This window comes from Ursus americanus, chromosome 17 (genome assembly GCF_024610735.1).
Source record: "Ursus americanus isolate L20-20 chromosome 17, mUrsAme1.1.p, whole genome shotgun sequence".
NCBI lineage: Eukaryota > Metazoa > Chordata > Mammalia > Carnivora > Ursidae > Ursus > Ursus americanus.
Genome location: NC_142143.1, coordinates 21799857 through 21825589, shown reverse-complemented (window position 1 = coordinate 21825589; position 25733 = coordinate 21799857). Strand labels below are relative to the sequence as shown.

General features: G+C 42.8%; 1 protein-coding gene across 1 annotated transcript in view; it reads right to left on the bottom strand.

Moving 5' to 3' along the window:
• LOC123780713 (ankyrin repeat and sterile alpha motif domain-containing protein 1B) overlaps nt 1–25733 on the bottom strand; it is a 371480-nt gene that overhangs the window by 56370 nt on the left and 289377 nt on the right. Inside the window, exons 4-6 of the mRNA XM_087868839.1 lie at nt 25247–25354; nt 23025–23204; nt 4220–4294 (exon numbers count right to left, since the gene is read on the bottom strand). Coding sequence (XP_087724965.1) covers nt 4220–4294; nt 23025–23204; nt 25247–25354 — 363 coding nt within the window. The remainder of the gene's footprint in view (nt 1–4219; nt 4295–23024; nt 23205–25246; nt 25355–25733) is intronic.

Below are 25733 nucleotides of genomic sequence, written 5' to 3'. Positions count from 1 at the left end.
TATTTTGAAGCTGAATGTAATAACCTTTAGGTGATAATACCTATAGTTAAAACTCTGGAAACATGCAGGTAGGAGTTCTTAATTAAAAGCTCTCCCCAAATCCAGCAAATCCTCTAGTCCGCCCCATTCACCTTCTTCCCCTCCCTCGATAAAGCAAACAACAACACAGCAAACAGGTGTTGTACATTTAAGTCACGGGTAACACTGTTAACAGAACAACAGAAGTTTGCACGCAACTCCGTGGAATGATACAAGAGGAGGAGCTGGTTGACGTTAAAAGATCTTTCGATCCAGTGTTTGCTGAGGTGACCACTGAAACCAAGCGTCAGATCTTCACGTTAGCCCTGTCTTGGTTTAGCTGAGGTATCCCTTGGCCGAGCTCAACAGGCAGTTCTCACAACAGCCTGAACAGACATGGCAGGAGCTGGGGGTACCACAGGTGGCGGGGCAAAGGCTGGGGATAGGGCTGGGGGTGAGGATGAGTGGGGTGAAGCTGGGGTTATGGGGACATTTCAGGTGTTAGTACATTAAGCATGCAAATCATATGCAAACTCATTCTCTAATTGTTGAATTAACTCAGGCACTTTCATAATTAAACTTCAATGGGAGTTCCATACATGTAAAGCAGAACTACAGCCAAATGCTGATCCAAATATTGACATCATCCACAGAAGTCAGAGCAGCCACGTTGGGAAGAACAAGCCCCAGCACATACCACCTCAGTCTGGAAATCATCCCAACCTCTTATTTGATAACCCCGTGAAGAAACTCGTGGCACATCCATTGAACTCAGTTTAGGCAGCGCCATCATCTGCTCTTCCAGGACTCCACTGGGTCCAGAAATCACAAGCCGCCTGCTTTGAATTCAGAGTGATCTGACAGGGCCTCCCCTACGTGCTATGGGGGAGGGGAGGAAATTATTGGGAAGAGAAATACAATCCTAACTTTATGTTCCTTGTGGCCTTGAAACATCGCTCCGGTCCAAGTATTTTTACATTCTCTATATAGGGACTGAATCTATCTTTCTGGAAATAGGAACTGAGTTTCGTCATATTTAGGCCCATTTCCAGACATTCATTTTCAAAGGAGGGAAACGTGTTAAGATTGAAGTTATAAAAAAAAATAAATTTATCTGCTTCCTGGAAATTCATCAACTTATTATTATTGTGTTTAGCTTTAGACCAAAGAATATCTCTAAGACTCCACTTGTAGGTGTTGAGTCTTCTCTCTGGAGTTAATTTCATGAGAACAGACAGATTTGGTGACACAGTACTGCCAGTGGGAGGTCTGGCCTGGGCCTTGGGGGCGGGTTACAGCTTCCATGGGTCCACTGACAGTAAAAACACGAGTTCAGAGAGCAAGGGTGCCTTAGGGCTCACCGGGACTGGAGGCTGGACTGCAGCAGGAATGAGCTGCGGAGGAAGTGGGTAGGGCAGTATCCTGTAGGGACCAGTGAAAGAAACCAAAAGGCAAATTAGGGTTTCTACCCTAGCTAGAAAATAATTCCAAACTGGGAGGCCCCTCGTTAGGTCTTGTAAAATAGTACACTCATATGGAGATGGTACCTGTATTTCCTCAGGTAAATTAATAAAAATTATCCAGGTAAATTAATAAAATTAGTTTAATAATTTCCCGGTTTAAATAAATTTTGTTAAATATGAAAAAAATCAAACAGACCTAAAAAGTCTTTTGCCTCAAAGAATGGTTTATAATCAAACTTTATCCTTAACGAACAGTAGCTCTAAACACAGGTAACAGTGATGCAATTATATTTAAATAGAAAAACAAAATAAAATAGGAAAAGGTTGGGGTAAAATTCTGTTTTAAACTATTACTGACTGGCAGTACTCTTTAAAAGGCTTAAGTAATTACAGAAGAGAAATTCAATGATTCAAGGCACTCTTACTAAATGTCTTCAGGCTACTTTTTTAAGAGCTTAAAATACTTAAACCTTTCCTTTATGTTCATGTATTGAATGATTTTAATATTCCAAGAATTGGCTCATGGCGTAAAACCTCACCTACTTGGTATGTACGTATGTGTTTCCTTTAGGATATTATCAGTGAAACAAAGGAAAATGGACATCGTTAAGTATCCTTTCCCACTCAAATAAAAATTAAACTATGAATATAAAGAAAAAACGTAATTTGAGATTAGAGCTTTAAATGGAAAATTGATTCTGTTGAACAAGTATTTACCAACTGCCAGTTCGGCATGTGCAGTCTGGCCGGGTGTGAAGGGCTGCAGCGGGGCCACACCTAATGTGATGTAATAAAATCAAATATCTTTTATCCCACCAGCTGAAAAGTATAAAACCACTAACTGAATTTAGTTATAACCCAGGAAAAAAATTCACAAAAGTCTACAAATAGGTTTTTACTGGATGTCAGAGTCTAAAATGCAGCCTTTAAACTTTGCTTTATTCCAAGAGGTGCTAAAACTGCATGGCTTTTGGTTTAAATGCACCAGATACGTAAGGCAGATGCCGAGTTCTCTCCTCCAAACAAGGAAACTGAAGATACCACATATGCTCTATGCTCTATGCCTATGAAGGGAACATTGTCTCTATCCTTATTTTCTTCTTGAGAAAAACATTTCCTAAAGATGTCAGTAAATAACTAAAAGCCAGGGTGATGACTTAGCTTCCTAACATGAACAGAAAGGTGCGGCATTTTCCAAGCCTTGCATTATTCTTTTTGAAATTTTTAAAAATGAGGATTTAATTGATATTTTTTTTTAAATAGCAGCTTTTAAATCTTTTCTACTAGGAACGGTTTCCACCTACCTGCTTATAAATTTAGATCTGAATATTAACAAACATTATTCTCTATTTCTTCAGAACACTTAATGAAAAACGAAAATGATTTTAAATGATGATTGTTAGGTTAGGGTTTCACTTGCAAGAATTCTGACACATATCGATCCGACATGAGCTACCCAAACGTCCATAAGATGTATGTGATAACATTTATCGTCTGCGATCTCTGGGGCTTTGAAGAATGCTCCACAGAGCTCTACGCTTATAAATATGTAGACATGGGTTTGGATGTGAATGTGAGGAAGGGCCTCCTACAAACATTCACACACACACGGAAACAGGATGCTACAGCAGGTCTTTTAAAAATCTTCCAGAATCAAGAATGCTAGTTTGGTCAAATGCAGCTGGTTATACTAAATTTGTTCCTTTTGATGATAAAGAGCAGAGATGGCCACTTCTGAACATGAAAAAGCACTCGTTAGCATTTATGGGTTTGGGAGGGACTGCTGGGTCCCTGGAGCACCAGGCGATGTACAGACCCCATGAGCCCAAGAGCCAGAAGTCCCATGCACAGGAGGGGTGTGCCTGACGTGGCACCCCGAAAGGAGGCCCTTCACATGCTGCCCTGAGAGCTCTGCCTAGTGATTCTCAACCAAATGTCTCAACCTCTCAGTCAGCGGGCTAGCCAATGGGAAAAATTTAATAGGATATGAAAATAGGATTGTATTCTAAGATACAAAACAGAAAAGACCAAACATTAAAATGTCTACTTCCCAAACAAAAATGGTTTTGTTGTTGTTTTTTTTAAGTATGCAGAGGTAAGCTGAGAACATTTGAATATTACGCAGCTCAGAGTAAAATGGGTCATGATTTCACACACATTCCAAAGATCAATTCAGTATTGTCCAATGGAAAAAAGGCTGAGAACCACTTTGTAGCTGTAACAGTGCCTCTCCTGGCTATCCCTCCCACGCTTGCATAAAATGTATACAGAATATCGTGCAAATCAGACTCAAATATTTCTCACAAGTGAAGCACATGAACCTTTGAGAACTTTTGGAGACAATGGGTTGACTAGCCCATGGACATGGGGAAGTACGAGATGGGGAAGAATAACACTGATATATACACGTGCGTATATATATATCAATTTACCCTTTTCCTTCTTCCTGTAAAAGCAAGTTAACACAGACACCTGGGATGAAAGCCAAAACTCACATGGGACAGATTTTAACTGCAGACTTTAAAAATCAGGTATGTTTCTCATTTTAGGACAATGTTTGCACGTCAACGGGTCACAAGGCACAGTGAATGAAGTGTAAGAGACAAGATCTCAGGAGTCATTAGACATCACAGATTTTTCTGCATTGCCAGGACACAGTACCTGTAGCTACTGACAACACTTTGCAACACATTACATAGCGCAAGTTCAGGAAAGAAAATAACCATTTGTAACCTTACATTATGAACCTGATGGATGGCTGAGAAAGGAAATCCAGCGTTCTGATTCGTCCATATCTCACAGACAGACGACTGCTGATATAAACAGAAAACTATCTCATCTTGTCAATATTTAGAACATGGCAGCTACCAAGGTAGCATCAAGGAAGGGAAGGAGGAAAATAATAAAAAGCAAAGAATCACATTTCTTAAACACACACACACACACACACACACACACACACACACACACACATACACACACACTCAAAAAATGTTTTAGGATGCCCAGGTCTAATAATTGGCTTCCAACTCATTCTTTTGTTTAAAAGCATTTTGGGTTGGCTGGGAAGGAAAAAAAAGACCATTTAGGCATTAGTTTTATATTAAGGGAGATTACCAATAAATTCGCATCTTGGAAAAAGCAAACTGTTTTACATTTGCCAAAGACAATGGAAATACCTTCCCTCTTCACATCATTCATTTCAGAGGATAAATATTTTCATGGAGTTCAAGAAAGATGGGAAAAAGACTAGAGCAGAATAAATATTTTTGTTTTCTTATCTTCGATGACCAAAAGCAAACCATGTAATAAAATGACTTTCCGGACTTAGTCATTGCTCCATTTGATAAACCTAGAAGATCCTTCTCCCTCCAGAGTTCTCAAGGGCAGAACTGTGGTTGACAAGGGGGGAAGCATCATTTGGTCACTCGGCAGTGGAAGGGTATGGTGGGGGAGGTGGCAGGAAGGATTCTAGGGCAGGGAGCGGTTGGGGTCAGGAAGCCGGGGTCTGTTACTAAAGCAGACACTTTGGGGAGCAGCCCTGGGGAGCCCATAATGAGCTCCATCATCCCGACTCTCCACCACACCATTAACAAGCTAAGAATTAACAATTATTAAAAGGCAATAATGTTTGCTTGCTTAGAACCAAATGCCAAGCTAACCCCCCTCCCAGGAGTTACAGCAGAAACCACCAAATAAACCGAAGAGACTCCTGGCTTGATCTTTATAGAGCTCTTTTCCTGAATTCCATCATTCTAAAAGACACCATGAAATTGAATCACAGAAAATGGCAGCATGCCTAAACTTACTCAGTAAGCACCGTGAACATCCCCAGAATTCACAAGCAGGCCGTACAAAGATCATGCAGGAAGGAGATAAGAACATAACCACAATATGGTTTAGAAGCCCGGCAAAGAACAATCGCATCAGCAAATGAATTATGGAAAAGAAACTTATCCCTGGCTAAACGTTTTCCCTACCTCCACCCTCCCAGAAACGCTCACCAGAAATTTAACATCTCTCTGTCCGGTGACAGTGGCATCCCCCGCTCCCCAGACATCTTTGCTTTCCATCCCTTCTGTCATCTGGATGGCTTGCTGGGGACAGATTGTTAGGTAATTGGCATTCTGTTAAGGAAATAAGATCCCTGGGGTCTGACCGAAGGCAACTCCAACCACCTCCCACTTAAACCAGCTCTGCTACTCTCAGTTCCCTCTCTAGACTTCACTGCTTTCTCTCCACACGGGATCTTCCTCTTCCTACCTTTCAAAAATTCAATCTCTAGCAAGTTAAGTCTTGTGCCCATTCCACCTCCAGCCTCCAGCCTCACCTACACCAGCTGCCGTCTGATTTAAATACACGACCTCCATGCTTTGGTGGGGTTACATTCTTAAGTGGCAAAAACAGGCATGCCGGCGGGTACCTTTTCACCTTTTCAGTATGCTCTCCCACAGTTCTGAGCTCATTCTTTCACAACTTTCACAGACTTATTTTTTTTTTAAAGAAGATTTATTTATTTATCTGAGAGAGAGAGGGGGGGGGAGAGAGGCAGAGGGAGAGGGAGAGAAAAATCTCAAGCAGGGTCCCCACTGAGCACGGAGCCTGATGTGGGGCTCAATCTCACGAGCCTGAGACCATGACCTGAGCCAAAATCAAGTCTGCCGCTTAAGCGACTGAGCCACCCAGGTGCCCCAACTTCCACAGGCTTTTAATGCTAGAAGTAACCCAGGAACCACTTGTCATTTGACAGGTGAAGAACCGACATTCAGAAAGGGTAAGTGGCTTGCTCAGGTGACACAAGGGAGTGTCACAACACGTCAGCCTGCTGGGATGGCTGGGAAGGAGTGCCAGTGCGGCACTGACCTCACAGGAAGGCAAAGGAGGCAAAGGGAGTCTCCTGTTACATGAACTGGTTTTACCGACCCTGGAACAAGTATATGTAAGCAGCACCAGTTTTCAGGAACAGTCTCAACTCCACTGGGGCTCCAAAATTGTTATTCCCCAAAGGGGCCAGCCCAGTCTCCCCTCCCTGATGGGTACCAGGCCACCCGACATTTGGGGCAGACCTCATAACTTCCTAGTCACTTTGAGTCACTAAGAATCCATTTTGTATAAAACGCCAGTGTCATCGGATTCAGATGTCACCCTCCCTCACCCTAGGCCAGGCTTGAGGCTTAAAAAAACCCAGGGTGGTTAGAAGAGGCTTGATTTGTACTTTGTCCTCCTCTCCTTCGTTCTTCCACTAGGAGTAGGGAGGAGTGGGGTGGTGTGGTCCATCGTGGATACCCACCACCCCAAGCTCTACCTCCTTCATGCCCTTTGTTGGGGAGGAGAGTACAGGAGAAGGACAAGGGCCTCTTTTCTTATCCGGCTATGGTTGAATTCTCTGACGGCTTGCACTGCTTCCCAGGGTAACGCTAACATGGCCTCCGATGTCCTCTTGTAGGGGGTGCAACCATCCTGTCCCACCCAGGTTCTACTGTGTATCTGTGTGAGATCTTTGGAGGGCTTTGCTGGGGAAGGGGTTGGGGGTCCCCACTGTGCAGTTCCTGTTGTGAGAAATATGTCGCCAGCTTGACTTCCTCCAACCTCTACTCAGCCCTCCTACAGCCCATGCTCACCCACTGGCTGGGACACAGGGGAGCGGGTATAACCCGGCCTCCTCCTGCACCCCGCCCACATCACACATACATACAGCCTGGCCATGCAGGGCAGGCTGCTCTGTGGCCACATCCCTCTCTGCTGGGACATATCCCTCCAGTTCTCTCTTCTTCAGCTCAGGTTGGCACATCTGCCTATCAGAAGTCCGACTGTAGAATGAGATGCCAGTTTCCCCTTCTGGGAGGTTCCCCCACTCTGCATGAGCCTTCCTCTTAGAGCTCTTCCCACTAGGCTCTGAGTATATGGGGACACCTCTCTCTTCTTCCGTGTACTCTCCTCAGTGGCTGAGACAGTTCTCTGCCCTTCCCCAACACCAGTCTTCTGCCTGTCCACATAGGCAGCTGACTGCGGCTGGGTTCACCACTTTCTGGTCAATCCTGAACAGGGTAGCTGCCTCCATTATCGGCAGATTTCTCTTGAGAATGTTCAGTACTTAGTATCTATAGGAAATTTCCCACTTAAAGTTTGTCACACGAATATTATCTTCCAATAGTCAGAGAGAGTTACCAGAGAGTTGAGGGAAGAGAGGGTCTCATGCATCACTTAGTTTATTCTTTAAAATTCACATAAAATTTTTCTCAATAAAGAAAAAAAACTCTCCTCTAGGCATATACCCTGAAGAGAGTTTGCATGTGCCTTATATACATTTTAAAGATGTTACAATAACTATTTTCATTTATAAGCTATGTCTTACACTTAGAAAAAATAAAACCTCTATAAGTTCCAGCAATTAATTGACTCAACGCAAAGGGTAAAAAGTCAGATTTTTAAAAAAAGAGTTGAAAATAAAGGCAGTTAATTGTGTTTTAGTTGTGGAGGTTGTTGAAGAAAATGCTGATACATTTCAGATATCACAGTAATTCTGTTGGCAGTAAATAATTTATCAGGCTCAAAGAGCAGTTACTCTAGGTGGATTCGCTAAAACTGGCGTCTTCATAAGATAAAATGGCTCTTCTTCTAGACACATGGTTATTAGACTGAGTGTTGGAATGGGTTTTTTTTTTTAATGCAAGAGAAATTTCCATCACAGAATTTCATTATATTTATGAAGATAATATTTCACGGTACAACTTGTATTGAAGTGCTGAGTTCTGAACAGTTCTGAGAAAGAAAATACTGGTGATAAGATTTCATCGGGAGCCCAAATTCCTGGAACAGTAGTGACTTAAATCTAAGTTTTAATTAAGTCTACATCGGTAAAGAATAATAATAGTACTTGACCTACTTATTTTGTCAGTTTGTTCTGCAGCTCATGTTAAGCTTCATGAGAGAGGGAACTTTTCACAACTAAATTTCTAGCACCTAGAACACAGGGAGCAAGACAGGAATATTAATTACTACTATTCGTTATCATTTGTACTTGGTCGGCTTTGTTCTTGCCACTTGTGCTTTTAGTCAATGATGTCACTGTCGACACATTTCTGGTAAAGGCACCAGATATTAATCTTGCAGACTTCTTGGTAGAACAGTTCTCACCTTTCCTGATAAAGGCTGACAAAGGGCTGCTCACTTTGTTGAAGAGAGAAGGAACATCTGAAATTAGTATACCTATGTGTTAAAGGCCTGCTTGTACAGAGCCTGGAAACAATTCTATAAATGGGTGTTAAACATCCCTCTGCAAATTTCATTTGCTTATTTCTCAGGCTAACTTAGTTTATCTGAACCTGAATTACCATGAAATCCAAATAAATGGGGATTAAGGAAAGACACAGTAGTCTTATAATGGAGATATAGTCAATAATTGAAGGTTGATTTCTTTGATGAAGCAAAGGCATATCATGTTACCTTTAGTTTAGACCTCTGTGCTGACTCTGGAATGTTTTCTTAAAATATAACACAAGTCTTGTTCTTGTCACCACCATGTACCTCAGGTTACCAGGAATTCAGTTCAGAAAATACAACACATCTGCATTCCAATCTAATGACAAAACGTAAAGCGTAGTACCTATCTTCAAGGTTTTCTTCCTAAGGGTGGACTTCTTTTCTGCTCAGCTGGCAGCAATCCAGCAGCTGATGATCTAGTCTCTCTTCTTCGTCATCCGTTTTCCCCCTCTTTACTGGACCTCGAACAGTGCTGTCACATCTTCTACTAAAAGCAAACAGACTCCTTCCCTTGACCCAACCTCCTTCTTAAGCTTCTACTCAATTTCTATTCTTCTTTAAGAAGCAAAAACCCCCAAGAGGTGCCTATGCTGTCTCCATGTCCCCTTTCCTGTCCTCAGTTGAGCCCATTCTACAGAGACTGCTTTTCTCTATACCCTCCACTCTGCCAAATCTGACGCTTCATTTTCCTTGACCTGTGACACTTGATTGCTCCTTCCATTTTTTGGCCTCCTTTGCCGGTTCCTATAAGTGGTCATCTGCTGGTCCCCGGAGCATCCATCCTCGATCCCTTTCCCTTTTCTGGCTGCACTAGGTGGTCTCACCCAGTCTTGACTCTCAGATTCGTATCTCCAGTCTAGACCTCTCCTGAGCTCCACACTTGGATATCCAGCTGCCCTCTTGACACTGCTCTACTTTGAGGATTAATAGGCATCTTACCCTTAAATGCCCAAACCAAGCTCCTGTTTACCTCATCTTCCCCATAAGCATTCTTGTCTCAGCAAATAGCAACCCCCTTCTTCCAGTGGGAGTCACATCCTTTTGCACACATTTCTCATCTAATCCAGCAGCAAGTCCTGTTGAATCGACTTCTAAAGTCTTCTCACCCTCCTATCACTGCCTGGTCTAAGCCACTACCTTTTCTCACTTGGATTATTCCATTAGCTTACAAACTGGTCTCGTTGCTTTCACCCTTGCCCCCTTAGTGCTTATGCTCAATACAACAGCCAACGTGATCTGTTTGAAATGAAAGCTGCTTCATGCTTCTCTGCTCCACTGACCTCACGGGGAGATCCAGAGTCCTGACAATGAATGGCCTGTGAGCATCTCCATCCTCTGGCACCCAGCCCTGGCCTCACCTCTCTGCTCTCCTTTCCTACTATTCCTCTGGTTTACCTGGTTCTGGACAGCAGCGCACACTCCTGCTTCAAGCCTCTGCATTCGTCTCCCCTTCTGCCTGAAATGGGCTTCCTCCAACTACTGTGGGACTAGTTTCCCCATTTCCTGCAGGCTCTACTCCAATGTCACCTTCCCTGAGCACCTAGCATATTATGTCCAAATTCAGTCTACATTTTCCACACTTAAAAGGATTATTCTTTCAAGCAGAAATTGAACATTTAAAAAAAGTTTAGAGCATAGGAATCTGTCTCCCTGGCACCATGACATCATTCCAAGATAGTTACTGCCTCCTTTGAGCACAAGGCATGGGTCACAAAGTGACTGTCTACGGAATGCACATTGCTACAGACACAATCCCTTTCCCACCATTAGGACCAGTAGTAAACTGGGATTCAGAGCCTGACGGTGGGTCTTGGAATGGAACAAGCTGACAAGAGCTCAATCTACTCACCAACGCCAATTAGGCTCTGAAAACCTTCCAGGCATCTGCGAACACTGTGTAGCTAGTTTAATAAAGAAACCTGTATGAATAGAGCCCTCCGGTCAGATTCTACCAGAGATGAAATTTTCTGGCTTGGTCTAGCCCTGAAAAAAAATTGCCTTTTTCTCTGTTTCTCCCTTATATTTGTCATAATTCTTTCACACTTTGGGGTGTTTGAAAATTGACCAGAAAGAATCCGACAAGAAATAGGAAAGGTTCAGGGTGAAAGCTAAAAGTATAATGAAGTCCATTCCTTCTCTTGGATGACAGCGCTTCTAAAATAAAACAAAAACAAACTTGAAGAGCGACCAAAACAGCTTCAAAGGTAAAAAAAAGAAAGGGCACCCTAACAAAGGAACGCTCGGTCAGCAGCCAGCAGACTCAGCGGCTCCTTAGCAGAGACTAAAATGAGATCTGTCAAAAGATGGGGTCAAAGAGACTTGGTTCGGGCGAGGATTAATGCACCCGACACCTCTGCACCTTTTCTTCCAGCAAGGACAGCCCCGCAGCCTCTTCTTCCACGGGCACTAACGGAAACACTGCCTGGAAACCAGAAAATCATAATCCTCGGTTTCTCCTGAGTTGTGCAGAGGCCGCGGGCCAGCCTCGGATCCCTTCCTTCTCCCTGCCGTCGATTCAGGAACCATCCTCCTCTCCCCTAACCGTGGGCTCTGCGATTCGCACACAGATTCAACTACACTCGAATGTCTCCAGTTCAGGGTTTTTGGTTTTTGTTTATATTTTATTTATTTACATACTTGCCACTGACCCTTTTTTAAAAAAAAGTTTCAGACTGACTATTTCATTTGCAGGGAATACTGGACTCAAGAAAATGCTGTTTCCTGTCATTTCTCCACCTCTCTGAAGAGCAGTCCTACCAAACCTTCATGATCATGACCTCCCCTGCGTCTATGGGGCAATTCTTGGACAGATTGCCTGCTGGAAGTGAAAAGTCAGGCCAACAGTTCTCTCTGTGTGACCCGCTGTTGCTGGCATCAGCCTTCAGCAATCTACCAAAAGTGGGAAGAACTAAATACGGCTATTGGCCCCATCCTAAGTCCACTGGCACGATACAGGTTCCGATGATGCCCAAATTTACAGGTTTCTCTCTTTCTCTCCCTCCCTCCCTCCTTTCTCCCTCCCTTCCTTGTTAACTGATTCTGGTACTGACAGCACATAAAATAAGCCCTCAGCTACCAAAGTAGGAGAGCACACACAGGCTAGGTGATTTCTGTTATTCATTTGCAGAGATCATATATAACCCGCATTCCCTCATATGCAGTTGTAGCCCTAAATGACAATACACAATTATTTATGAGCTTTCTTCAGAAAAACGAAAGCAGAGAGAAAAAAGGAACACTGTGCTATCAGGATCGTAATGTACAGCTCCCCCATTTCTCTGCACGTTGCGGGGAATTTAAGTCAACTGGGATCATGCTATTTATTGCAATATGGGCTGTTCTACTTGTTCCACCTCAGACTTTGGATGCCACCATTACTGACACATTTTTCAGAACAACTAAGAAGCAGAAATATTAATAACTCATTCAGAAAAGCAGTGATCAGCTTTTTTATCATAACGTGAATTGCTGCGAAGGAACCGGATTTTGCAGCGTAATACTGTTCTTTGCCTGTAACAGCTTTTCATACATTATGTTCCTTTCTTGCAAACTGAGGCTGTCATTTTCTTTATTTAAACCCATTGATTAGCTAGACGCTCAACACTGCTTCCTGCCTCTGGTAGCGAAAAGGTATTGGACGAGGCCATTCACCAATGTTGAGACCCCACTATTTCCCCATCTTATCCGTGGGGAAAATATGGAAAAACGAGGTCTAGTTGAATGATGAGCCTGAATGATGCCAACCCAAGAGGTCTCTGGTAGAAGACTGCAGTTTTTCCCTCAGTTCTCTGTTCAATGCTGAAATCACCACACTGGAGAAATTACTGGAAAGGCATGCTTGTTTGAAGTAAGCTTTTTAAATTAGCACATGACATAGTTGGGGTATCACTACTGATACACTGAGCGTTGACCAAGCTTTAAAAAGACATTGATAGACTAGGGTTACTGGATAAACAACTTGATAAAACTGTTTTTGCTGGAAAGGAGTAATGTAAATGTAAAATCCTGCATTAAGGTTAAACACACACACACACACACACACACACACACACACCCCACACAGCTGAGAGCTGAGGAGGGAGGCATGGCTCACGGCCATTGGTAAAGCCTGGGGCATTTTTGTGAAGAAAAGCTCAGCAGGAATGAACAAGCTGTTACTGCTGTTAAGCATGAACTACCGCAAAGCAGACGTGCCCAGAGCTGGGGAATCAGGATGCTGTGGGGTCCACATCCTACTTCTCAGAAATACTGGCAAGGAGCTGCAGATGATGAACAGAGTGAGGGGAAGACATCAAATTCTCTTTAGTCTTAAAGAACTATTCTCAGCAAAGGGAACAGATTTATTCTTCATGTTTGCTGAAGGACAGCATTAACTAACTAGGTAGTAGTTTTAGGAAGGCTTATTTCAATTCAACATAAGGCAAAAGTTGTATCAGAACTTTCCCAACGGTGATGGGACTGCTTCACAAACTTGGGGTCACCTTCCCAGTGACAAGGGTAGTCTATTAAGGCTGTCTATTAAGGGGTGTATTAGAAGCGGTGCTGCATTAGGTCACAGGACTAGATACATTTTCCGGCCCCTTCCCATCCTCAGATTCTCTGCTTTTCTTTAGCAGAAGTGCAGAAGAGGGGAGGAGGTGGGGGAATGGGATAGGCTGGTGATGGGTATTAAGGAAGGCATGTATTGCATGGTGCACTGGGTTTTATACGCAAGTAATGAATCATGGAACTTTACATCAAAAACTAGGGATGTACTGTATGGTGACTAACATAATAATAATAATAAAAAGAAGAAGTGCAGAAGAATCTTCTAGTCATTAACACATTTACTGCAAATTTTTGTGATGCTGCATTCAAACCTCATTGGAGACCCCTACAGAAAAGGGGTCACGCCATTTCATAACTGTTTACAAGAAGCAATTGTTTGCTACTCCTGATTTGTAAAGAATGAGAAAATAGATGCCAAGAGCGAAGGATTTTCTTGACAAAGTTTATCCATGCTACCTTGGAGGTTCAATTCTCTACTAATTTCACATTTTCATAAAACGTTAGGTATTATTAATAGAATTTATCACAGGACTCAAAACATTGCACTAGAGACTTTTGGGGTTCTAGAACTTTTAGAACGTGTCATGTCTGCTGGGACGAAGTTTGGATAGAGACAGTGCAGGCGTTTATCAACACAGTGGTTAGAGCACAGGGTGGGAAGCTTGACTGCTTGGGTCCAAATCCTGCCTCCACTTCTTACAATCTGTGTGGCCTTGGGTAAGCAACATAAACTCTCCATGCTTTGAGCGTTGTAATAATTGTACATTATAAGTTGTATTAATTAGTGCTGCCTCTGACAATAATGGTGATGAGCTCACTTACCAGATCTACTAGGCAGGGGACATGCTACTGCTTCAGATAGCTTTTCCTAGAAGATCCAAGACCATCCCAATTTGTGTCTAATCTGGGGTCCTAGAAACCTGTGGCTTTGTGGTGCCTATAACCTTGTGTAAAGGAATCTGGTCAACAAGTATTTACAGAGTGCTTATTATAGGGAATTTTAAAATGAAGGAAGAGTCAGGCCCCGCTACTACATAGCCAACATACCCTTCACTGTAAGAGAAAAAAATTTTTAAGTATAAAATATACTGATAGATTTTGATGCATGCTAACTCATAAAGTATTTAAAGGTATTTAAATAGGGGTATCATCTATAAATCCTTTCCAAAGAGCTCCAACGCTAACTGGGTTATAACACAGATAGGAAATTCTTGAATATTCGAACTCCTAAATTAGAACTATTGTTTCTGTATCAGTGGAGAGGTATTAGTTTGGGCTTAGGAGCTGGAGAATAGAAATGGTTTTGTAAAACACAGTTAAATATTACGAACTTTACAGTGTATTTATTCCAGGTTGTTAGTTGAAAAAGCATACTGTAGAAGTGTTCTCAAAATAATGATAATTTCTAATAAAACAACCCAAACGTATAGCTTTAGAGTTTGTAAAATACTTGGACAACTACTCCTTTACTTGTGCCTCACAAAAAATAATGAGATGGCCATTAGTTTCATTTTAGGAAGAGAAAACTAAGATTCTGAGTGGCTTAAAGGCTTGCTCAAGGTTACAGAGGTAAGAGATACCAGAGATGGGATTGTTAACCCTGATCTCATGGCTTCAAATCTGGTATTTTAAAAAAGCTCATCAAATTATAAGTATGAGCCACCAAAATCAATACTCATGTGATAAGACAATTTTCTACCAGACATTCTCAGAATGTCAGGATGGGTTTATTCAGGGGCCCACTTTTGCTATTTCTGCCTGCATAGAAGCCATTTCCATCTCTGGTCATGGCACTCTGACTGTCCATGGGGGGGCTCCCTTCCCACCCCTCAGTCTGTGTGGTGCACATGGAGGCAGCTAAAACCCCCTCCAGGCACATGACCTGTGCCTTCACACACACACACACACACACACACACACACACACACACACACACACATCCTCTTTTGTAATTAGCTCTGGACAGATAAGTGATCCAAAACAGGATGATCTGAACAAATGGGACTCAATCCTGGGACTTTTTTGGGGAGCTCTTGGAAAGATAAGCCCTCTTTCTTGTAGTTTCAAGTTGAATAGGAATCGGATTTGAAACTCTTTCATATAGAGAAAGCCTGTTTGGGAGAAGAGCTAACCCAGAGGGGAGGAGAGCTGAGACACGAAGAGCCAAGAGCAAGACATCATAGGAGCACCCGGACCCAGGTCTCCCTGGACTTGGCGGTGAAATGATTCAAATACACGCCGTTTTTAACTTAAGACATCCTGAGGTCTTTCGTTACTTGCATGTATCTAGAAGAAACCCCCCCCCCCCCCGGTATATTACTTCAGTCATCTACAAATGGCATTAACTGAGAAAGGACTGCATAATCAGCCTTGTTTCCTCTAGACATTAAAAAACCTTGTCTTCATTTTTTTTTTTTTTTACATGTTGGAAGAAGAAAAGGAAGAAGGAGAGGGAGGATAAGAGAATTCTCCTACCCTTGAAATTTATCAAGGTCAGATAATAACAGCCAAAACTCTGACCTGCGCAACCCAAGAACTGGACTGAATATAATGAGAAACATTCCAAAGATTTAACAAGTGGAAAAGAGCCTGGTGTGCCTCTTTGTAAAGAAGCTGCTCACTGTCAGCACGCCTAAGGCACCACTAAATATCACGAGGTCAATTCCACCGAAATAGGGTTTTTAGATACTGTCAGATTTCTAATTGATTCTAATAACTGATTGAAAATAGGTTGTTTTATACTGATTAAAAAAAAATTCGTGGTCTGTTTTTAATGGGGAACCTTCACTTTGGGTAAGTACCAGGACACCGAGGGAAGGCGGAGACATCAAAGCTTCTCTAGCAGACTGAATGGAGCTGTTGAGGTCTGACTGGCATGCGTCAGAACAAACTTCTGGTCGTCGAATTTGCCTCACTGATGGACCTGACAGAGAATGAAAGAATCCAGACTTGGAAGATGAGTATCAGAATCTAAAAACGAAGCCCTCTGAGTGATTCTCCCACTTCTTCCCATGATTAAAAAAAAAAACAACAAAAAACCAAACTGACGTATAGGATAGACAGTAACACTTTAATGTTTCCCAAAAGACACTAATCACATTGGAATTTCCCACCCCAAAGTTGTCACAGGGAGAGAGCAGTGTATATTGGGAGAAGAGGCGATTAACTGTCCATATTGATAAACAAAGTGAACACACGTCAGGTTTAAATTCCAATTGTGAAAGCAACGTTTTCCACTTCTGCGTGGTGTAATGCCCTGGGAGTCGATGGCTGGTGGTCTAGAGTTCTCGGCAGGAAACGGGGCACAGATATCATCAACATCCCCAGTCATTTCTGAAGCTGGCATGTCAGCTTGTCAACCCAACAAGCTGTCAAATCGGAAGCTCCTGATAGAAGAGCTTACTGAGTTTATTCTTAACCTTCTTTTTTTGGTTATATATTATCTGTCTGTGCTTAAGCATTAGGAGTTGCTCTTTAGACCCTCGTGGAAGAAACTTTTGAAGCCATGGACAGGCTGAGCCTTTCTGAGCAGTGGTTAGGTGATAAAAATCTATACTAAAAACTAGCCGTTAACTTAGGAGCATTAAAAAAAAATCTGATGTTAACACACTAATAAGAAAACTTATCAGTTTGGGGGAAAATCGCTTTGTAAAATGCTGTTCCTTGCGCATAGCTGTGCTATTTTCTAAAGGCTGATCCTGTGAATTCCCATAATGCCAAAGCAGTGGGTAGAATTTCCAGAAACAATAGACTTTCTCTCCCTGGGAAAGTATGAAAGAACCCATTACCATCTTCCTTCTTTCCCAAAGACGGCTAAGCGTTTGCCTCCTTGCTTGAGATAGCCATGTCTCTCTAGCTAATTTTGTGGACTGTATTTCAAACAAATTCTAAACTTCACTTAAGGAAAAAATAATCCCTCTTTCTCACTAATGTTTTACCTCACTATGTTAAAATATTAATAACATGCCATTACTATAAGATATTCTTTGCTACATACTTTTTTTAAAAAAAGTTTTTATTTAAATTCCAGTTAGTTAACATATTAGTTTCAGGTGTGCAAGTGATTCGACACTTCCATCCACACCTGGTGCTCCTTGCAAGGGGAGGGGGGTAGGGGATGGGTTAAACAGGTGATGGGGACTAAGGAGTGCCACATACTTTTGTAGCCCAGATTTGTAGAGAACTATTCCATCTATCCTCTGCCTCTCCTGGCTTTGTGGTCATTTCATGAATCCCCTTCTCCATCATGAGAGACGTTCCTCGACAGCCTTCATGTTTATACAATTAAAACAATAAAGAGCAAAATTCCAATTCCATTGTCCATATATGTTCGAAGCATGGATAATACTGGAACAAAAAGATGGTTTATAGAATGCTACAACCATCTGAGTGAGCACCTACCTTTCTAATATCTTTGGCATTGACTGGCCCTGTGATGAACCAGGGACCTTCGAATTAGGGACTGACAGGTGATATACCTGAATTGAGAGTCGTATCATCTATGTATTAATACAGTGACTTACAGTTTAGAATATGCTTTCACATTAATTATCTTGTCGGATACACAGAAATCCCAGAGGCAGGCTTTATCCACATTTTAAAGAGAACTGAAGTTCAGAGAAACCACATGACTTGGTACAAGTTGCACGGCCAGAAAGAAACCAAGTGAGAACTCCAACGGACGAAGCCCCTAAGGAAACAGCGGCCACTGTTTGCAGAAAACACACACAAGGACTTCTCCGTGTGCGCCGCATATCTCCGTGCAAAGCTTTCACAAACACAGGGGAAGGGCAGGGCTCTACCAAGATGTGCAGAGAGGGGTCTCCACTAAAAGGCTCAACAAATAACCATTAGAGTTTTGCATTACAGGATTTTATGGTGATACATAAAAAAGCTGATTCAATAAGTTTCCACTAAACTATGCTTTTCTCCTCATTCTGCTTGCTCTGCCGACATACCTGTAATCTACTGTAGCACAGGGGAAATTCGTACTCGTTGACTTTATATCATCTAAGGAAGATACCACAGGGTATCAAGAGCCATAGCGGAACCAGGAAATAGTCAGGTAGGCAGAGTGTGAGGCCTGGCTCTGCCATACGCCAGCCACGAGGCCAACCCCTCACCCACCTGGGCTTCCTGGAGCATAGGATGCACCGTTGTGAGAATTAGATAAGATAAAGCACGTGGACTCCCAGGCATGGATTTGGTCACGGCAGGGCTTCTATCTGGCCCCGTTTCCACTTCTCTTCTTTTGACAATATCAAAAGAACGGATATTTGTAGAACTCATATAATATGCAAAATGCTTTCAAATAATGAAGTAAGTGATCACTTGTACTTACTAAGTAATACTGCTTGGATCAAGAAACATCAGACTTCCAGCTGAATCAACTTTCTACTGATTGAGGAGCAATTCCCCCAAAGCCTTTGCAGTGTCTTAGATAATCCCCGGGCAAGTTCTGATTTGATTTCTTTCTGGCTGTGTAACCCGGACCACGCAAGTCACGTGGTTTCACAGCCTCCTTGTCTCCAAAATGTGGATAATGTCTATTTCTCAGGTTTGTGTGCATCTGATAAGGTAACCGCCCCCCAATACTGATATTTTTATTTAGATGAGAGCCTTCAAACCACAAGGACTTCTACATTATGGATTTTCTTCATTAATATCAAGCTAAAATTTAGGCAAAGATATGTATTTCTCTTACTACTTAGGAGCCCTTTTTATTTTGTGAAAATAGAAGCAGTGTTTCATTTTTCCGTAAGTATTCTTTGTAAATGAAGGCCTTCTGTAAATGGTGGTAAGTTTCACATAGGGACACCCTTTTTCCTTTCTTCCTAACTTTGGAGAATGTGGTCCCTAAACTTTATTAGCTCCGCTACTCTCCTTTATTATTCACTTTAAGAGTTATTATTTTTTAAAATACTTATTTATTCATGGAAAACAGAGAGAGAGCAGCAGAGGGAGAAGTAGGCTCCCCACTGAGCAGGGAGCCCCAAGTGGGACTCGATCTCAGGACCCTGGGATCATGACCTCAGCCGAAGGCAGACGCTTAACCGACTGAGCCACCCAGGAACCCAAGAGCACTCTGACTTCTAAATAACAGTGAAGAAAATTTCCAAAGATTGCGAGTTGGCCTTAAATACTGGAAATATTTGTCCCCCTTCTAATCTGTTTTCCATATTTTCACTTGCTTTTTCCTCCCTCAGAACTCGGACTGAGAAGCTCTCGTGCCTCATGAAATAGGCACATGGGTGATTGTATGGGTAGTTCGTTTGCCCTAAAATGAGGTAACAGATGCGAAAGCACTTGGAAAATATAAAAGCTCTGAGTTGTTATTATACAAATGTGAGTGCGACATTCATGTATTAGAGGTGTGGTGATGTGGGAGCATTGCAGGGCTTCTGAGCTAATGAGTCCAATTTAGAACTGTAGGCTAGAAAAGCAATGTTTTCAGCGTGACGGAAACCCACTGTTTAGATGTGATTACATCATTACGTTCAGTGGGTTAAAAAATGTTCTTAGTCCTGAACTCAATTCTGTCTCTCACATATTCATTTAAGACAATTTGATGCCAGAATATTGCTTGTATCAGAATAAAAGCAAACAACAGCCACAATAGTTAAAGTCCTTTGTGTTCCAAGACAGGTATTTTTCATATTGGTTCAAGTCGAACACAAGCAATTAAGCATCGCCCTAGTGTTACTTCTGAAAATCATTTGCCAGTGAACAAATGTAATAGCGGAGGGGACACTGAATTTATCTCAATTTCACTTTAAGCATTGGTTTTCCAAGTGAAGCAAAGCACTTGCAAACATCGACTGAGCAGACCTCAAGAAGGCAACATCCTCCGAATTACTGCCACCACCAAGAACTCGAGGTTTCTGGCCTATGACTAGAATTCCAGATCACTCTCGTGGGGCCCCTGCTACGTGAAGTAGAGGGGTTTCTGGGAACATGGATCTGGGCTGGTGATTTTCTCTTACTTGCATTTTCCTTTCCTTCAAGTAAGAAAGCCTGATGGACTTGTATTGTTCGGTGGGAAAGAGACAGGCGAGGCAAGCCCTACCCACGCTGCTACGTAAGCCCCTTGGGAGAAAGTCCCTGGGAAGGAACCTCAGGGACTGAGCTCCTGGTTGGAAGGAGGTGTGACTAGCTGCTTGCTTACTCGAATTTTAATTTCTTTTTTTTTTCCTAAAGATTTTATTTATTCATTTGATAGAGATAGAGATAGCCAGCGAGAGAGGGAACACAAGCAGGGGGAGTGGGAGAGGAAGAAGCAGGCTTCCAGCGGAGGAGCCTGATGTGGGGCTCGACCCCAGAATGCCGGGATCACGCCCTGAGTCGAAGGCAGATGCTTAACCACTGAGCCACCCAGGCGCCCCTCGAATTTTAATTTCTAATTCAAGTCTTTAGGAAGACTCAATTTTATTGGCTAAGCATATAACCTCGGGGAAGAATGAGGTCTAGAGTGGATATGACAGGTTGTTAAAAAAGCAAATGGATTTAAAAAATCATTACAGCAAATGCCCAGGAAAGGAAGGATAAGAAAAAGCATCAGTTGAGTGGCTGAGTGGTAGAAAAGTACTTAAATAAAACTGTTCAACAACAAAATCACGGAGTACTTCGTATTTTGACAGGCTAAAGCTTTGAAACTATTTTTAAAAGGTACACATTCATTTCTCCATGATTTTTTGGCATTTCTAGACTAGGAAACATTCTCAAGAGAAACAAAAAACTGCAATTAACACAACCGAAAGAGTTGCGATCCCAGAATCCTTTGTTCTTATTGATCAGATTCCTGTAGTACTGTCTCCTATTTTCTCTGCAGTGAAAGTGCTGTGCGGAGCGGCAGGATCTCAGAAAGGTCTAATACGCTCCTGGCTGCTGACGGTGGCCTATGTCTACACCAGTCATTCGATCACTGCGAGCAGTACACACGAGGAAAAGAAGCACATCCACACAGACCCTCCGTGCCTCACCGCGTCCGTCCACCCACTTATCTCAGCCTCTTTCTGCTTCTGGACCTTTCTCACCTGGCCAGATACAAGTTCATTCAACTTTCTCGAGGGTGAGACCGCTCCTCGAAGGGACGCCTTCTGACTGGAGTGACAGGAAAACAGCTGGGCTATTCAATACCGGCCCTAGTTTATGAATCTCATGAAGAGGACAAGGTAAGGGAGCAATCTTGCAGGATTCCCCCTGAGTGTTCACATGCAGGCAGGGGAGGAATTAACTTCCTCTTTGAAAAAACCATACTATATGCAGAAATTTCATAGATTATATGAGGATCTCAGATAGGTGATTCTGTTTTTGAAGTTGGCAGAGTCAATAATAGCTAATGGTCTTTAACAAAGAATCTTCCTTTTCCCAGGGAAGGGAAAGGTTCAGAAAAGACCCAGTTTGTACTAATACATAAAGACGACATGGCTCCAAGTTAAAACAAACCATGTCTCTGAAATGCTGTCATTAGAGAAATTTAACCAGATATGTGATCCATAAATACTAACAAGTAGCAGGAAATATCTGAACAGCTTGGGGAAAAAGCTTTCAGACTCTTTAAAAGAACATCAGTGAAAATAGAAATAAAGATTAAAAGCTAATACTTAACAAGAGAGAAAGGGAAAATTATTCATTTCTTGTATCTCGTACATTTTCATCTCCCTTCAATAAAAGATTGTCCGTAATCCTAACATTGCCATTCCCTGCACAAAGAACCAGAGAAGAATTCAATATTGAGAGAGCTGAAGGGAGCTGCAATATACCAGACCCTCTCTCTCCAGGGCATTTGCAGGCAGAAGAGCCATGGTTTCCAGAACATTCTCTTCACATTTTTCTTTCATGAGAGGCAGCACAGAATATTTACCGAAGGCTTTTCAAAACAGAATCTCACCAAACAGTTTAGAAAAATATTTAACAAGCAAAGCAAAGCAATTACAGTCAAATTTTCACCTCAAGATTCTCATCTTAGGTGTGGGAGGCAGAGAGAAGTCTCTTAACACACCAGTCTGAACCTAGGAGGCAGATGAAAAGAGTTGATTCTGCCAGTCGTTATCAACAAATCCAAACCCTGAATTCTCAGAGAGACTCTAGAGCTAGCTGGCCATCTGAATGGTGTTAAGAACAGCTCTGCTGTTTGGTTATGGCTGACTCAAGTTTCTGAGCAGCAATCTGAGGGCAGGCTAGACACGACATCTCTACAAAAACCATGGAAAGGTCCAAACAGAAAGGTTTCTTTTTTCAGTTCTTCGTGTCAGGCAGCATCATCACCTTCAACTCCTCGAGGTGACAATATGAGCCAATGCACTTCTGCACAAGTATGTTAACTTGGAAGGAAATTAACCACATCACGAGGAGCTAATACTTCCCTCCGACTTCTGCTCTGTCATCTGACTGACTTATGTCTTATAACTCAGACTTTTATTATTCATTTTCATTATGATTCGATTCTTACATGGTATGACTCCCTTTGGCCCAAAGACTTTCTAGGTGCAATGAGATCGATCTCTGCCCTAAGAACGGATAACAAGGATCTGTGTATACATTCCATTCCCTGGAAGGTCTGTTTTGGTCTGGTTCAAGTGAGTAGGGAATGAAAGCCATAGCATAAAATGGTAAAATTCCAGTTGGGTGGACAACAGCCATCTGCTCACTGTGAGCTAGTGTTCAATATCATAATGCATTACTTGATATGGGGGAAAGGCAAAAACATCACAGAGGCTTTTAATACCTTACCTGGGCCATCTGCCTCTCCAGTTTTGATCGGGGAATATCATCAAAGTAGTTTTCATTTCTTCTCCTCCTTGCATCGCCCTGCATGATAATGTGAGGAACGTCTAGGGAGCCACCAGTGGTGTAAGTGCTTTGGCTAAGTGATGGAGACAACTGAGGAGGAGTGTGATTACCACTGGGATCCTGAATGGAAATACATCATGAAATAAATACCATGTTCTTGTGGCTAACCTTTGCTTTCACAATCGTGAAATACTGACAAGACAAATTGTCGGGGTGGGGAGTCATTTTCTGATTCAACTGCCAAGGAATGGATGACGTTCCGCCATTTTATTAATGGCGTGATCTAGGCAACACTTTTCCCCCTAGGTATTTCAGGTCAAAAGTTTAAAGGATACTCAATCAGGCTCTGTTTCCTTGCACCCAGTGCTACATAGGAGTTCAGGAGAGAGACACACGTATGTTGGGCACCCCTGACACTATCGTGTGTTGACGAGGGCAGTATGTTTTCATGTGGACAGAGTATCCTCACTGTGGTAGACGCATGAACAGAGAGCCCCGATGGGACCTAATGGGTCTTGATTCTCCATCGAAGGGTGGTGTGGCAATGGGGCAGGGAAGAGGACACAGCATGGAGACACAGCATGTCACACGCGGACTGCAGAGCAATGCATATAATGACAGAGGATGCGTGTCAACAGCAAAGATGACTCAAGCTGAGGGAAACTGGTCAGAAGGAAGACAAGGGGCGGCAGAAGTTTGGGCTCTAGTGTCTGCAAGTCAGAGGAGGGTTGGATTGTGCTGGGTCTCCAGGCCACTTCTCCCCCAGATGTTCTGGGCCTCCTTTGACAGATTAAGATCCTGCACTCTTTCTGGGGAAATCTCTGTCTTTGATCTGTTTGTTGTTCTCCTTAATCTCCTCCAGGGAAACAGAGGGAGAGGCTCAGAGAGTAAGCAGGAGGAGTTACTTGTCTAAAGAGGCATTTTAGGATATTTACACTGATGGCACCTACACTTTCCTTCCTTCCGTGTAGAGAAATGAAGGTGAGACAAATAACCCCTTTCTAGCCTTATTTCCCCCCTAACTTATTTGAGGCTTCCCTTACTGGGAAGAAAAATAGGTCCTATTTCTACTTTCACTGCTCCCAAAGCCCCCAACTAGTCTCCAAATGTCCCAGTGTGTCCCAATTTGCTCAATGTGTTCCTCCTGGTTCCCTCCTCCAGCCACATCTCCTGCACTCCCTGACATCGTGGTGCACTTCTTCTCCTTTAAAACGGAATCAGACTCAACATCTGAACAGCTCCTCTCCTGCCCAGTCCTCCGCTGCGTTGGCAGCCGTAGTTGGGCTGTTTGCTGAAGCTCACTGATAAGAGGCTTTCTACGGCATTTCATTGCTGGGAGTTCCATCTCGGTGCCGGGCTCCCGCACACAGTTTGCTATCACTGCCTTTCCTGACACGTGCAGAAGAGGGAGCAGAAGCAAGTGCGGGACTAACTAAAGAGAACAGAGTTGGAACTCTCCAAGCGGTCATGGAGATCCCAGCTTTCTGGTGAATTTCTGAAAAGTTCCAATAGGCCTCACAAAACACCAGTGCCTGTTGGCCGCTCTTGTCTGCTACCATCTTGCTGGCGATCGACTCTCGTTTTCTTGTTCTCTCTGCTCTTCCCTTCCTGCCTTCCTTCTCTTTCCACTTTAGTTTTCTCTCCCTTGTATGGGTTCTCTCTAGTTTTCCTGTCCCATAAACCTAAAATGTAACTGTTCTCTAGATTCTCTATTCTTAATTTCTGAGGTGGGTAAAGCTGACAAGCTTGCCCTGCCTAAAACCCAGAAGACCCTAAGGTTAACTTTAAATTGATCCTTCCTTAATTGTGGTCCTCGATTGATTTCTTTTCTGTGGGTTTGAGGAGTTTGACAGAAAACTCATTTCCTCTCACTTGGTGCAGATGGGAGTGTGGGAAGGGAGGAGAGGGAGCGGTTCTTTAAAGGTGGTGGTTTGTCAGATACACATCTAAATCTCAGAAATAGATACTTAACCAATTGAGAAAAACAAACCTCATCTTACAAAGTACAATCAAAAGTGAGATTGTTTTTTATACAAATAAGGTAAGCTACGTGGAAAACAGCCTGCGCTTCCCAAACTGATGCTTCAGTCATTTTATTTTATTGCACAAGATAATTGTTGAGGATAAGACTGGAGAACAAAACAAACGAGCTGGGCACTTACCCTGAGGGTGATGGACCGAGGGGGCTTCTGTGGTGGGTCGTCGTGCAGCCTGTCTCCGAGAGAGGCCAAAATACGTTTCCTGTGGCCAATCAAATTGATTTTTAAAACCTGAAACGACATATATTTGGGTTAAATATTTTGTTTGAGAAACAATATTTTACATGTCCTAAAAGATGAAAGAATGAAGGGATTTGTGCCATTACCTCTTCCCCCTGAGAGACGCAGTGTGAAGTCAGAGTGGGCCCTTGTCTGGAAAGATGGGAATGGCAAGGGCAGAGTCGGGGGTGGCAAAGGACGGGAGGCGGGAAAAGAGAGAAGAGACACCACTCCTTTCGCTCAAGCTGCCCTAGAGTCCAGCGCTCCACTCCACAACCACAGCGCTTTCCAAAGGGTTAGTCAAGTCTTTCCCCTACCAGCAGAAAACTCTCCAAGAGCTTTCTACTGCTCTTATTTATTTTTTTAAAAGATTTTACTTATTTATTCGAGA